Genomic DNA, 12,984 nt, shown 5'->3' on the forward strand with positions numbered 1-12,984 from the left:
AGGAGCTATATCTACCTCAGCTCCAAGTAAGAAAGCTACATTTGCTATGTGGAAGACATTGTTTTGTCTTTTTCCCCTCACCAGATGCTCACCATAAAATAAATTCAATTTATTCAGTGAACTGAGATTGCTCTTTTGTGTTCTGTTGTGGCATTTCATTTGGACTTCATATGACTTTGGTCATATGAACTTTGTGGCATTTATTCATTTTATATTATATTTTCACACACACATAAACATATATCTATCTATTTATCCTGCATTATATATTATATATGTTATGATTTATATGTACACATTTACAACCCTTCAAAATACACTGCACTTATATACAAATACAACTTATCAATGGGGAATTGTACAGTAACTTAAAGGATGTTCTTCATAAATCAAGGCAGTTTGACATCCTTAAGAAGCTGCAGAAGTAAATGATAAGAGTGTGTTCAGTTCTGTTGTAAACATCAGAGAGTCCAGTTCCACCCTTTTCTGGAACGTCTGGAACGTATGGAAATTTGAAAGCTGTACATAAATACAGCCTTGTAAGGGACAAGCAACAGAGGAACAAACCTATACAGTCAATGACTGTTGGAATGTACACATATTTGCAGTAAAAGGCCATTTTGTAGTGCTTTGGTTACATCAGCTATTTATAATTTCTTTTTAATCCAGTGTCTTCTGTTCATCTATTCCAAGGGCACTATTGCAACCAAAAGGACCAATGTGTGGAAGCATATCACCCCTCTTTAAAAAACAGCAAAATGTATTCTTCTCTGGAACCATAAATGGCTTTTCCCCTAGAGATGGAGCTATAATATCTTGAGGACAAAAACAGTGAGAAGTGTATGTTCACAACCTTCATTCAAAGAATCCATAAGCCAGGATCTAGATCTCAGTAAGAGTGAGCTTGTACGATCCAGCAGCCTCTTCAATCTGTAACTGGAAGGTATCTTCATTGGAATAGTGTTTCACAATGTTATCATCCATATTCACTAAGATGCTAAGAAAATAAGGGAATAAATGCAGAACATGTATTTAATGTTTTGCACTAAAAGCAAAAGCACAGAGCAAGTTAGATACTGTGGGCATCATAATTTGTTGGGCTATCCTAATGAAGTACATTTCTGTGATAACAAAACAGATCTTAAGGGGAAAATTGCATTATACCTTAATTTTCTCTTTGTGCTCTTGCCAACCTGGGTGTGGTGGATGACATGAAAGCCCCTTTCAAATAGGGACTGGTTTCTAGCAAGTTTCCAAGCAAACTGAACTAGTCAGAGGCACCAAAGAGTTCAGTTGGCAAGGGAGAAACTAGTAAGCTCAGATTCAAAGATTCTGTTTTTTTTGGCTGACACTTGTTTTGTAAAGGAGAAAAAAGAAGTGACGAGTTGTCACAAGATGGTGAGCTTGCTCCTGCACAGCCCCAGTGACCCAGTGGTCCTCATTATGTTTAAACCAGGTCAAAGTAGATATTGTCAGAGTTGACATGACTTTAAATATGGAGGTCATATACTAATACTAATTCCTTAAACTGGCATAACTGTCAGAACTGAATGAAGGAATTCTAGGAACTGTATTTTTTGTTAGAAGGCTACAAATACCTCAGCAAGTATCCTCAGTAAATGAATAATTTCTCAGGATTGCATGCAGTATGGCATGATAGATAAATGATAAACTGTTTAATACAGGTTTTTCAAAATTATAATCTACATGGCTAGGCACTGTGTTCTATACAACATTTAGCATGTTGTACATGTAAAATAAGCTGTATTTATTTTTTAAATTTATATCTTGGTTTTTTTCCTGCAAGGCTTACATAATCCTCACTCTCTCCATTTTTTCCTGCTAGGTAGGTTAGGCTGAAAGTTAGTTACTGGCCCAAAGTCACCCACTGAGGTTCATGCTGAATGAGGACTAGAACCTGGACCTCCCGAGTCCTGTTGCTCCTGCCTAAAGAACTAAGCAGCCCTTTCCTTGGCTGAACTATTTATTAATGAAGGATAGAAGCTTGGAATGCAATCCATCATTGTCTTTTTTTCTGGAGCACTCCAGAAATGCTGCAGGGAGGCTTTGTTTAACAGCTTAATTCCATGAGGCAGCTGTATTTTCAGAGCTCAACACTTTAGGGGAAACAGCATTGCTCCTGTCTAAAGCAGATTTGGTGTGGGCGAATGCAGATCTGTGCGTGGAGAGAAGATGGAGGAAAAAACGGCTGGCAAGATGTGTTTGGCCTGCCAAGCTGCGGTGGAGGAGTATTTTAGATATACTCACCCTTTTTTGCATTTCTTAAAGACTTTCCCAATTTTATCCAAAGGGACATCATACTTATCAGATATCTAAAAATGAAAATGGAAAACAATGGCAAAAATGGGAAACATTCCAAGAATCAAAGAGGTAAAAGAGTTGCCTTTTAAAAACTATTGTATGCATTGTAAATAGAATTCATGCTAATATGCCTACTAAACCATTTTTTCTAGAACTAAACCCATGGTTTGAGCTTTCCAAACACAGAATAGAGAAACAATCATACAGATCAGTTTGTCTGCTTTGATTTTTCAGCTTCAAAGTTCACTATTATCTGTCAGATTTAGCAATCTTTGGAGGAAGAGCAAGGGCTGTTAACTATGGCTTGTCAATTCAGAATCAAGCTAACCCACAGATAACACAAAACAGTTTCAAAGCTCACTGGATTCCCGGCTGATCAGAAACCATAGTTTGTCATCATGCTGAACTATAGCTGAGTTTCTTTAACCATTGTTTGGTGTTAGCTTGGAATTCATTCATACATTTATAATTACACTGCTAAATTAATTAGCACAGTCTCTAGCCAGTGTAAACAGCAAAGCAATTTATGTCAAACCTTAGTAATTTCTATGAAATTACATCATTTTTAACAAGTTACGGTACTGTTTTTCTCTCTGAAACGATATAGTTTCACAGGGCAAGATTTTTACATTACAAAGCTTTCAAAGAAGTGATTCACCATGTGAAAACAGCCCTATGCAAGAAACATAGGAAAACAAACAAGTCAGAAGGGGCCTCCCAGGCCATCTATTCTGACCCCCAGCTCCAACCAGCTTCACTCATGTAATCTCCGACATGTGGTTGTCCAATCTTTCCTTGAACATCCTCACTGATGGGGCCTCAACCAACTCCCTTGGAAGGCCGTTCCATATCCTAGGGGTCCTAACCTTCAGGAAGTACTTTCTGACATCCAACCTGAAGCCTGGTTCCTTGAGCTTTGCTCCACTGGAATGCATCCTGCCCTCTAAAGCAGGGAAGAAAAGGCCATGGCCCTCCTCCACATGACATCCCCTCACATACCTTATAAGTCACTAAAAGATCCCCTCAGAGTCTCCTCTTCTCCAGGCTGGAAAGACCCAATTCTCTCAATCTCTTCTGATATGTCTTCCCTCCCAACCCAGCTACCATTCTTGTAACCTTGCGCTGAACCAATTCTAACCTAGCTATGTCTCTCCTATCTTGTGGAGCTCAGAACTGGACGCAGTGTACTCCAGTTGTGGGTGCACCAGAGCCATGTTGAGCGGTATCAACACCTCCCTAGATCTGGAAGCCATGCTTCTGGTTATACATCCAAGGGTGGCATATGCCTTCTTAACTACTGTGTCACACTGCCGGCTCTTGTTCAGCCTGCTCAGGACAAGTACCCCGAGAGGCTTTTCACAAGTGCTGCTCTCCAGCCCCTTGTCCCCCATCCTGTACCTGTAACACCTATTCCTGTGTCCCAAGTGCAAGACCTCGCACTTATCCACACTGAATGCCATCCTGTTGTCCCCCACCCACTTCCACAACCTGCTCCTCAGTTGTGGCCACTGCCCCCACTTGAATTCTGTGATGTCAGCCAATGAATCTTAGAAGTATCATCCAGCTGCACACGAACAGTTGTAAAACCTAAATGGACAGCTTCATAAACAGCTGAGTCAGCAAACACTGGTGTTTTTCTGGGTAAGGCCATATGGCAAGATAATAAAACATTCTAGTCATCTTGTCCACAGACATCTCAGAAAGGCTGAGCTACATAGTGAAATAACTTGAAAAGGGACTGGCTGGTGGAAGCCCTGGCTGCAATCTGGCCAACCATTTAATTCTCCAAGAGCAACAGGGAAAAAGTAAATAATAAATATATAGGAATTGATCTAATCCAGCAAGCAGTGTTCAAAACATTCAAATATATAAGTGTTGAGCCTGCCATTACTCATGCTGAGGGGTTGCACTCCTCCCAAAGAACAGGTCTGTAGCTTGGGGGTGCTCCTTGGTCCATCTTTGTGACTTGAGCCTCAGTGGCAAGGAGTGGCTTCTTCCAGCTTCAGCTGATGGCCTAGCTATGCCCTTATCTTAACAAGGACCTGGTTGCAGTAATCTATGCTCTGGTGACCTCGAAATTAAGAGTACTGCAAAGTACTCCTCCCAGGGCAGTTCTGGAAGAAACCTAACCCTGAAACAGGTGCTTAGCCCTGACAATGGCTCCTTTCTTCTGATAAGCTCTGAAAAAAGTGTTTTCTCTGATCAGAGGGACAGGGCAGGGAGGGAAAGGAAGGAAGCTGCTGAATGATTCCCTCTCCCCTGCTTATTTGTGAGGAGACATGATATTTATGTTTATGCCCATTCAGAAATGTTACTTGAAGGTATTGCTAAATGATTGATCCTGCTGCCTGCTAAGCCTTATCCTACTGTGTGTTTATGAGTAGACCTCATATGCATGCTTACTTATGAGGAAATAAGCCACGGCTTGGTGTTTGGGATTTTATCTGACAGTCTTGCTGAGAAAAGCAGCCCTCCTTACTTCTGGGTAGACATGCAGAGCTTTCTCCTGTCCATTTGTATGCGCTTGTGCTTCTGACATGCCTTCTGCTATACATTTGTAACACTGGAATTGGAAAGTGTTGCATTTGTCAGCCCTGCCCATTTTTTCCTGTGGTTCTAAGAGCTTCACAGAAAGGGAACCCTGCCCTAGAATAACTGTTCAGGTTCTATAGGACAGTGTTCCTATCCTTGTGCTGTGAGCTAGGGTTTAGAGAGGACCATAAAGTAGCCAGTTAATGATGTCAATCAAGTATCTCATTTCATCTTCCTTGTGCCAAGTACACATACAATATATGCTTGGAGCACTTTATGCACACAATTTTAAGCAACTGCGGAATGGAATGGAATGGAATCTAAATCCAAAGGACAAGCTTTGCTGTGGACATATCCCTAAGTCTTCTTTTCCTTCAACTCCATAATCCTCTAGTTCGAGGTTGGGCAATTGTGGGCCTCCAGGAGTTTTGGCTGACAATGCCCATGAACCCTCACCACTGGCTCTGTTAGCTAGCACTGATAGGGATTGTAGGCCCAAATATTAGGGGGTCCCAGGTTTTCTGGCCCTGCATCTAACTGGATGAGGACAAAGTCAGAAAAAGCTAGGATAAATAACTTGAGTTTAATGGCCATTTTTTAAGGTGAGCCTCCCCCCACCTCTGAACACGCACACACGCAAAAGCAGGTAATCTATTGTTTTACAGGTAGAGTCATGGCAGCCAAACCTTGTCCATTAAGACCACGTGTACAGTCAGAGAAGGGGCACTCTTTGTAAGCAAGGTCAAGTCAGGGCTGCAATTCTAAATGCACATACTAGAGAAAGGGCCCCATTGAACATAGCTGGGCTTAATGCCAAGGAAGTGTGCATAAGAAAGTGGGCCAGATAAGGCTTCGCCTATTCATTCCATGCAAATATTTTCTCTCACGTTATTTACATTTTATGTTTGACAATTCCATCCTTAAGATTTAAGTAGAATGTGCATATACCTATGAGCAGGAAGAAACATGTGCAAAAAGCATCTTCATCCATTTTGCAGCATGCGGGGGAGAGAGGGAAAAAGAGAAATAAACTTTACCCTTTATAGAACATGTCTAAAATCATGGTATTTTAGCATCTCTTAAGCGAAAATAAAATAAAATAAATTTGCATTAGATCAGCACCACTCTATGCCTCTTGACAACAGATGGGCACCCCTTTGCTTTTCCCAGAACGCACCAGCGCACATGGTTGTACCCCTCAATTATATAAAAGTGGGTATCTTGTTTCACCAACTTTTTCTTTACAAGGGACCTTGCTACTTACCGCTTCCATTAGACCTTTCAGAGATGGAATCTTGAGCATAAGTGCATCAAAGACTTCTTCTGATTCTTTTCGGACATACAGCAACACTGGTAGAAAGGTGGCAGGGTTAATAAAATCAGAACAAAAACAGGCACACAACTTTTTTATGAAATGAGAACAAGGATGCCAAAGTGTGAAGAAAATTGCTTGACCCTTGAGCAGTCCAGAAATGGCACTTTAAGCCCTTTGTTTACAGGCCAGAAGGGACTGACTTGTCAGCCACACGCAAGAGTCATCCCACAGGAAAAGGTAGGCTGAGTCTTAAGAGCACACAGAGTAAGACGGTTCAGCATGTTAGATAAGTTATCCTTAGTTTACCTCCTGAATGACTGGTATCAAAGTTCTGTTTGCTATATGTGATAGCAGGCCTTGCACCTATGATTTAGATTATATTATACTAACACGTCTGTCAGCAAGGGTGAATTTAGGACAGCAGGGCCACACAGATCACTTGAAATGAAGGCTGATTCTGAGGAGGGTGTCCACAAGGATAATATGCAACGGACCCTTGGGTTTTCATGTAACCCCATGACAATTTTGTGCTGAATGGCAAGGGAAGAACAAGCCATCTGCCCTGCCCAGACTGTTGAAAGCACCCAGAGAACACACTTTCCTTGGTACTAACAGTCCAAGGGCTGCTTTGTACTCTGGATTCGCTCCCTAAGTACACGCAGCACATGATGAGTGTCAATATTGCCTGCAGAATATGCAGGAGCAAATGCCTCAGGTTTTCTCACCTGCCTGTCATACCTATTTGGTAGACAGAAACTGCCAGATACACACATGCATAACCTTCCTGAAGGACACTGAACATTTGTCTTATTTGTTCCAGAGCATCTAAGAAAAGCTATGCATACCAGGTGACCCATGGTTTGTTTCCCAGCAGTCTAAATATGTGCCCAGAAAGTATACACTGGGGGAGATATGCACTCTCTATCGGTGAACAAGAATATCCTGCTCTAGCACCGGTTTCTTAAGAATGTTGTCTGCTGAACCAGCAAATTATATTCTGGATCCTTCTCCTATCCACAAAGAGCAGACTGACAGCCCTCTGAACAATACCTGTCCCAGGGTGCGGCACCACACACCTCTTAGAGGGGGACCTGGTTCACTAACTCCCTCTGCCCACGCGTGCGCTTTCCAGAAACTGCACACAACTAGTACAAAGTACAACCCAAACACGCCTTTCTTTCCCTTTCCATTTGCAACCTTACCTCTTTTTGGTTCTTCTATTCGAGACAGTTTAATTGGGCTGGCAGCAAAATCATCTTCATTTAAGTAAGGCCCCCTCTTCATACTGGAGCTGCAAGAAAACCAGTCAGCCAGTCAGAACAGCATTCCCACCATGCTTCGCTCAGCAGAAGAAGGGCTCACCCCTAAGAGCAGTGAAGTTTCAAGCAGTGAGTGGGTATCAGGAAGAAAACATGCTTCTGCAAGTTCTAGTCCATTTTATGGTGAGACTCCGACGCTCACTGGAAACAAGCTAACAGGCAATTTGTTGAACATGCTGCCATCAACTTTTGAAGCACTCCTGCCTGTGCCATTGCACATGGTCAAGATCCTGATTCCAAACCAATAGATGACGTTAGAAATGTTTTAGTCCTGACATCACTGGAAAGCCAAGAACAACCTGACCTCTGTCTACATACAGTCTGAATTTCTTTCTCATCCTGTCCCACTGGAAGACCACATCATATATTTCTAAGATTAGTCACACTAGAATTCAGTGAACTGAGAAAAAGCAAGTTTCCCAAATTGCTAATTTTCCATACCCCAACTCAGCACTCTGTTCCCTGGCACTATGATCATAGGTTTTAGAAAAAGTACATATGTTATGTAATGCTCATGTGAACATACAAAGGTGCTTTACAGAGAGACTATTCAGTATCACACTATTGCCAAGACTGTGTCTGTATCTGCGTTTCCAGGTATGAATTCTTCATCTCTGAGTGCTTCAGATAAGCCAGCTAGTGCAAGTCAGATGCCAGGGTGACTCAGCTGTCATTAAATCTGGTTCAAGTTGCTCTTAGTTTCCACCCTGAAAATCTGCTGATCTGCCTTGGGGCAGAGTGCACTTTTCATAACTTGCCAAGAGACTTAAAAACAAGGATGGAGAACCATGTTCTTCTCACATCATGGGCCAGACAGATTATCACTTAACCAGAACAACAAAACAAATAAAACATCCCATATAAATGATTGGCATCAGGCTGAGAAAGTAATAGCAAATCTTACCTTTCACCCTCCAGTTCATCAGATGCAAGAGGAAAGACCTAGAAGAGAGAACAAAAGAGAAAAAAAAGTGATCTAGAGCAAAACTAAAAATGATTAACAATATAAGAGGTACTGTAGAACATATGCTGTGTTTGTATAAACAAGCCTAAAAATGGCTGAAAAGCATTTCAGAAACCATGCTAAACTGGTAATCATCTGCTGTGGATCAGTTCCTTTGCCTAATGTGATTTGCACATAGTGGTAAGTCATTATGGGTATAGGTTGCTGAATTCTGGATCACTGTGATGTGTGAGCACAATCACCATAACAAACTAGGGTTTGTTAATAATGAGCAATCCAGAAAGAGATTCCATTTTTAAAATTGGGTTATGAAAGCTGGGTTGGTTAACCCTTAAGTGTGACCCCAGAACCACTGGTGCATGGGTTATTTCACCAGGATGGAGAGGCAGGATATGGTAGTGTTTAAAAAAAACAAGCAAGCAAAGAAACATGCCAATGCAACAAGGTCACAAAGACATTTGGCATACGGGGAAGGAGCAAGCAAAGGAGGAAGAAAACAAACAACCAAGAGATCAGGAAATAAAACCACTTAGTTTGCCCATCTGCTGAAGAAACCCTGCATAGGACAGCAGCCATGGGCTAAATAAACCATGGGCCAATGCTATATGAAAACCAGGGATCTGATTCCTGTATGTGTGTATTTTGCTGTGTTGTTTCTTACGCCAGGAGAAAATTCCTCCCATTGCTCTCTTTCTAAACTTTCTCTGCCTTCCAAGTCCACAAAAGCCACTCCTTTCACAGGGTGGCCAACGCCTATCTGCCTTGCAAGCATTCTCTGCTGCTGCTGAACTCTCCCCAAGTACCGCATGCTTAGTGCTCAGCCCCATTTTCTACCCTCCCTTTGTCTCTGCCTCTTCTCTGGTGGACAGCCTTCTGGAGGCAAGAAAAGCATTTACTTTTCCAAGAACGTGCAGGGCTCCTTGATTTGCTGTGCTGAGGCTTGGGTCTGGTTTTTTTCAGGTACAGCATATCCCGCTATTTCAATGCTGCTTATATTCACATGCTTTTTAATGTTGAGTCATTACATTTTAATATTTTTGCTGCTTGACTGTAAGCCTCCAGGTGCTCAGGCATGAGATGGCAGAATACAAATGACAAATAGGATACAAATTAAATAAATGAGGAGGGCAATCTTAGTCCCTGGGTGACGGCTTGGATTCCCCTCAGCATCGGAACAGTGAGTCCAAGATCTTCTCCCCCTTTCCCAGTTCTTTCTGGCCCAGCTGCCTTTCCGAGATTGGAAAGGGGGCATCCCATTGCTTGGGGAAGGGGAGAGACTGGGCTGAAAACTGATCTAGTGGAAAATGCAGCAAGTGGAGGGCAAAGATTGCCACCTCTGTGGCTCCTGCCTCACCAGCTTCAGCCTTGGAGGGCACAGGAACCTCAGAACCCCCCAAGCTCAGAGGCTCCCAAGCAGTGAGGGCGCAATCTATACGGCCACACCCCACACAAGTGCCTCTGAATAGTTTATGATATTGCAATGGGAACAGTGGCTGTTACTGGATGAACTGGATATTATTATTCTAGAGAATAAACTATGGCTACAGCGGTCAGAAACTGAGACAGCCTCGCCTCCAGCATCACAACTTTCAGGAAGAAACTCTGGCTTCCACAAAAAATATGCAGCGATTATGACAGACACTGATTGCTTAGAGTCAGCCAAATTATCAGTTCAGTTACTTTCTGCAACAGGACAAGGAATGGCTGTCCACCTCTTTCCACTTCCCACTGTGTCCCCAGCCCCCAGGTATGCAAAAGAGGAGCCATACATGAGTGCCACGCTGAACGTTGTTATAATGAACATCAGGAATAAAGAGCACTGGCTGAGTGTCCAGGTCCATAAACGGCTTGAAAACGGTGATGTCGGTACGCTTGTGTGACGGCAGCATGGCCACTTTGACATCAGAAACTGGTGGAGGCAAGAAGGAAATAAGGGACGGTTAAAACAGAAGTTCACACGTTTACACTCCAGCTTTCTGAATCAGGGCCTGGTTTAATGGCTTCAGCTACGGGCAGTACAGTAATGAAACGAAACGAAATGAAACGAAACAATAAATCATCCTTCTCATCTTGCTGAGTCGAGCACAGCTATACAGAGATCCTGGGACTTATTCTGAGATTCTGCCCCCATGGACACAAAGACTAGCAGGCCATCTCTGCCTACTGTAAGATGGGTTCAAAGACAGCGGCTCATCGAATTTGATTTAAGGAACTCCCAGCTTGTTTTTGATTCCATTTCTTCATCACAATGAATGTTACTGTTTGTATAATGTATATACTAATAGTTACTTCCATTCTCTGGGTGCCATTACATATGTAGCCAAAGGGACACCACCAATACACAACTGGTGCTGGGAAATCCAAAGGTTTGTGGAAGAACAAACAACCTAGGATGACACCCAGTAGGGAGCTGACATGCCCTGAGGCCATGGATGGCTGCCGGGAGGGAGGAAAAGTTGTGGCAAGGAAGAAAGAAGGGAGCAGCCGGAATCCTGAATGGGGAGCATCCCTATGGAGTTGCTGCAAGTCCCACTCATGGAATTCTATTTTGAAAGCCATCTTGGTGATCCTGCTGGAGTGAGCAGCAGGAGGTAATTGCAGGTGTACTATTTTGATCCCCTGGAACACCCAAGCATTCTACAAAAAATTCTTTAAAAAAGGGAATTTACTGAAAACTCTTGACCCCCCCCCCCCCGCCTCCAGAAATGCTTCAGTGGAGGACAGTGTTTGTCAGGTGATGCTGCTTTCCTTGGTGCAATCGTATTAACACGTCCACCTTATCCCGAAAGAAACTGAAATGCCCATTTTTACCAACGGCTGTATTGCCCACACATGCATTTCCATGTTCAGAAGAAGAGATGCTTTATGTCACAGCCTGCATTTCCAAATAGTTCAATTGACATTTTTATTTGAAACGAAATGGCACAATATTTTCTACTTACAGGCATTCAGCTGAGAGCTCGGGTCAGAGCACTTGCCTTTTCTTTTGCTTTGTTTTCGTTCTTCATCCCTGATCTTCCTCTCTGCCCCCTGTGAGATAAACAGGGAAGATTATGCTCAGGTGTTTTGTGGGGAGGTGGGGGGGGCAGGAGGGTCCTACCTTTTCAGTAAGTATCCTTGCTCCATCCCAAATCAGACCCTGTGGCAGTCAGTCAAGCTGCCATTTCTTCACCAAATCAACCAAAAATAGTTGAATTTGAAACTGAGCCTCTATGTGCAGTTCAGATCAAGGAAGACTGAGCAAGAGTATCTCTTTGAGGCAGGATGTGAGGTGTGGTCCAGCAACTATATTCAGCAAGATATACACAGGCCTGTGGGTCACATGGACTAGCCCTCTGTTGCTACCCTTAAGTAGGCGCTCATTTCTCCTGGTTTGAGCCATGGACAAGCAAAGGGAAGGCCAGGAATTTAGAGGCAAAAGCTCTATCCAAGAGTAGGGAAAAAACATAGAAACAAAGAAACAGAGTGAGTCAGGAGGGGGCTCCCAGGCTATCTAGTCTGACCCCCGGCTCCAGCCGGCTCCGCTCATGACATGCCCACCATGTGTATGTCCAGCCTATCTTTGAACACCCTCACCGATGGGGCCTCAAGGACCTCCCATGGAAGCCCATTCCACACCCCAAACTGGGCTTTAAACATGTCAAACTGTTCCATTCCAGTGTGAATAATTCTTCAACTTTACAGAGTAACAGCTGTGTTGGTATTGTTACTACATTTGTATACCGCCCATAGCTGAAGTTCCCTGGGCAATTTACAATAATAATCATAGAACCATACACACAGGTCACCCCTCCTGGTTCTAACCCAGCCCAACCCTGCTTAGCTTCCAGGATTAGACTTCACTTAGCTTCAGGCACTTCAGGCTATATGGAAGAAGGTAGCTTTCATGTGTGAAGGAGGGAAGCATCATCCCTACCACTGCCTGGGGCATTTCTGTTACTTTCTACATGTGGGGAGCAACTTTTTGAAGAGAGGCTGTCCTCTGAGGGAAAATACGTGTTCAAAATCTTGCAGGGAGCCTCCACGGATGCAGGAGGTGTTCCTCTCTGAGAAAGCACCCTCCACCTAGAAGCAGCAGGTGGGGCTTGTGCAATCACTCTCCTCCCATGTTCATGTTACACACTAAAGAGAAGTAAGGAGAAGAAGTCTTAAGAAAATTTGTCCCTCCTTCTCCCAGGAAGAAGTTGGCTAGTTTACACACAATGCCCAAACAAGTCCCTCTGAGTGCCTGGCTATGGAAGTACTATTTCTTATGTTTTTAAGTGCCCAATAATCAATGCTCTCTTGATGGCATGTTGATACATTAAATCAGAGCAAGACCAAACTCAGAAATAGCCAGTGGAGCAAAGTTTTGGATTAAATTACTGGCTAGAGCAACAAAAAGAAGAAGAAGAAGAAGAAGCAAATCTCTGTCCCCAAAAACCCCAAACTGAAAAGATAGAGATTTACTTCGCTTCATTTATTTATTATATTTATATCCTGCCTTTTCCCTGCAAGGAACCTAAAGTGGCTTACATAACCCTCCTCTTCAG

General features: G+C 43.1%; 1 protein-coding gene across 1 annotated transcript in view; it reads right to left on the reverse strand.

The window, feature by feature from the left end:
• Nucleotides 1-607: 607 nt before the first annotated feature.
• The window catches only part of GRHL1 (grainyhead like transcription factor 1), a 55,978-nt gene continuing 43,601 nt past the window's right edge, over nucleotides 608-12,984 (reverse strand). Inside the window, exons 10-16 of the mRNA XM_044419154.1 lie at nucleotides 11,395-11,482; nucleotides 10,222-10,361; nucleotides 8,393-8,430; nucleotides 7,372-7,460; nucleotides 6,119-6,204; nucleotides 2,269-2,333; nucleotides 608-997 (exon numbers count right to left, since the gene is read on the reverse strand). Coding sequence (XP_044275089.1) covers nucleotides 883-997; nucleotides 2,269-2,333; nucleotides 6,119-6,204; nucleotides 7,372-7,460; nucleotides 8,393-8,430; nucleotides 10,222-10,361; nucleotides 11,395-11,482 — 621 coding nt within the window. The 3' untranslated portion in view covers nucleotides 608-882. The remainder of the gene's footprint in view (nucleotides 998-2,268; nucleotides 2,334-6,118; nucleotides 6,205-7,371; nucleotides 7,461-8,392; nucleotides 8,431-10,221; nucleotides 10,362-11,394; nucleotides 11,483-12,984) is intronic.

This window comes from Varanus komodoensis, unplaced genomic scaffold (assembly GCF_004798865.1).
Source record: "Varanus komodoensis strain SLA01 unplaced genomic scaffold, ASM479886v1 scaffold10, whole genome shotgun sequence".
NCBI lineage: Eukaryota > Metazoa > Chordata > Lepidosauria > Squamata > Varanidae > Varanus > Varanus komodoensis.